The sequence below is a fragment of the Branchiostoma belcheri genome, unplaced genomic scaffold, assembly GCF_001625305.1.
Source record: "Branchiostoma belcheri isolate BF01 breed outbred unplaced genomic scaffold, Haploidv18h27 scaffold809, whole genome shotgun sequence".
NCBI lineage: Eukaryota > Metazoa > Chordata > Leptocardii > Amphioxiformes > Branchiostomatidae > Branchiostoma > Branchiostoma belcheri.
The window spans coordinates 10,056-11,526 of record NW_017804475.1 but is presented as its reverse complement, the minus strand read 5'-3'; the positions used below and the strand labels follow the sequence as shown (position 1 = coordinate 11,526).

At 39.4% G+C, this 1,471-nt stretch overlaps 1 protein-coding gene across 1 annotated transcript in view; it reads left to right on the top strand.

The window, feature by feature from the left end:
- Positions 1–1,196: 1,196 nt before the first annotated feature.
- Positions 1,197–1,471, top strand: part of LOC109486533 (zinc finger protein 239-like) — a 1,664-nt gene continuing 1,389 nt past the window's right edge. The window contains exon 1 of the mRNA XM_019790371.1: positions 1,197–1,467. Within this exon, the coding sequence (XP_019645930.1) occupies positions 1,197–1,467 (271 nt within the window). The remainder of the gene's footprint in view (positions 1,468–1,471) is intronic.

Sequence of the window (1,471 nt, the reverse complement as noted above, 5' to 3'; positions counted from 1 at the left end):
ACAAAACTGAACCCTGATCTCCTACCTCCTAAGGTGGGTGAACTCTCAGGAAGACACACAAGGAACTCTGAAAAGCTAAAAGCTACTAAGTACAGAACCAACAGATATAAGAACTCTCCAGTACCATACCTGGTTCGCATATTGAACAATTCCTCCAAATAATGTGTATCATATTTCTAGGGTGGTTAGTCTGTCCTCTAGTCTCAGTTATTTTGTATATTTTTGTGTAAGTACTTAATATATGTTTGTAATTGTTAGTTTTAATGTTAAAATTGTATCTGTTGTTTTTAAGTATGTCAATGTATAATGATATGGATTTTATTGAGTAACTAGTAATTTTAGTGTGTTATGCCAGACATGTCAAAAATCAAAATTGTACAGCAAGACACAATTTAGCTGATGGCTACAAGGTTTTGTTTTTACAAATAAACCATTTGATTGATTGATTGATTGATTGAACATCCCCCCATTGTATGCAGACAATCGTCTCTTTGATCTCAGTTTGAACAATAAGATAAAACACCTAACATGCATGTTGTTGTCTTTATCGTTATTGTCCAAGTGATTGTATCTTTATGTAATGATGTTGTCTGATTCCCCTATGCAAATCGACACATGTAAGGAATAATTTCCTTAGTTTCCTAATCAGGTAAAACCCATCGGACCGGTTTTATACATCCACTCAGTCCCTCTATAAACGCGTCCCTGACTGCTCTGTTTCTGTCAGTACTGACTCTGCAGCCGTGAGGATCTGTGTCGCCGTGAAAACAGCGTGCAGTACTTTGGAGCGTCTGTGCATCATTTGGTAAGTGATTTCATTTTCCTATATTTATTTATCTTAGACTACGGCCGTGTAATGCTTGATTCTTAGCATGCCAATCTCTGTATTTGAAGGCGTGTATGTGTCTGCATAGAACCAGACCCAGTAACTTTTTGTAAATCCGATGGCAGAGAATTGTCATTTGCGTCGTCCACATGTTGATTTACTTGTTACAATGTTCCCTGTGCTAGCCCTGCTCCTATTTTTTCCTTCAAAAAATCTGCCATCATTCAAATCATTCACAACTGTTGTTTATGAACCATAACATTTACGCATTTGTCAGTGTGCATGCAGTATACGCGTGAACACTGACAATTCCATTCATTCTACATATTGAATTGTACGTTATTCCTTTAGGATCAGCAGTTTGACCAACATGGCGACCAGAGCTGAATCTCACCTGAAACAAGAGGAGGGAGAGAGTGGGCATGGAAAGCAGGATTCTCCGCGTACCCACAAGTGTGACGAGTGCGGCAAGGAGTATCGCTTCCTGTGTCATCTGAATAGACACCTGCGGACTCACACGGGTGAGAAACCTTACCGATGTGAGGAATGTAACAAAGACTTCAGTCTGCTGAGTAATCTGAAGAAACACATGCGGATTCACACCGGTGAGAAACCTTACCGATGTGAGGAATGTAACAAAGGCTT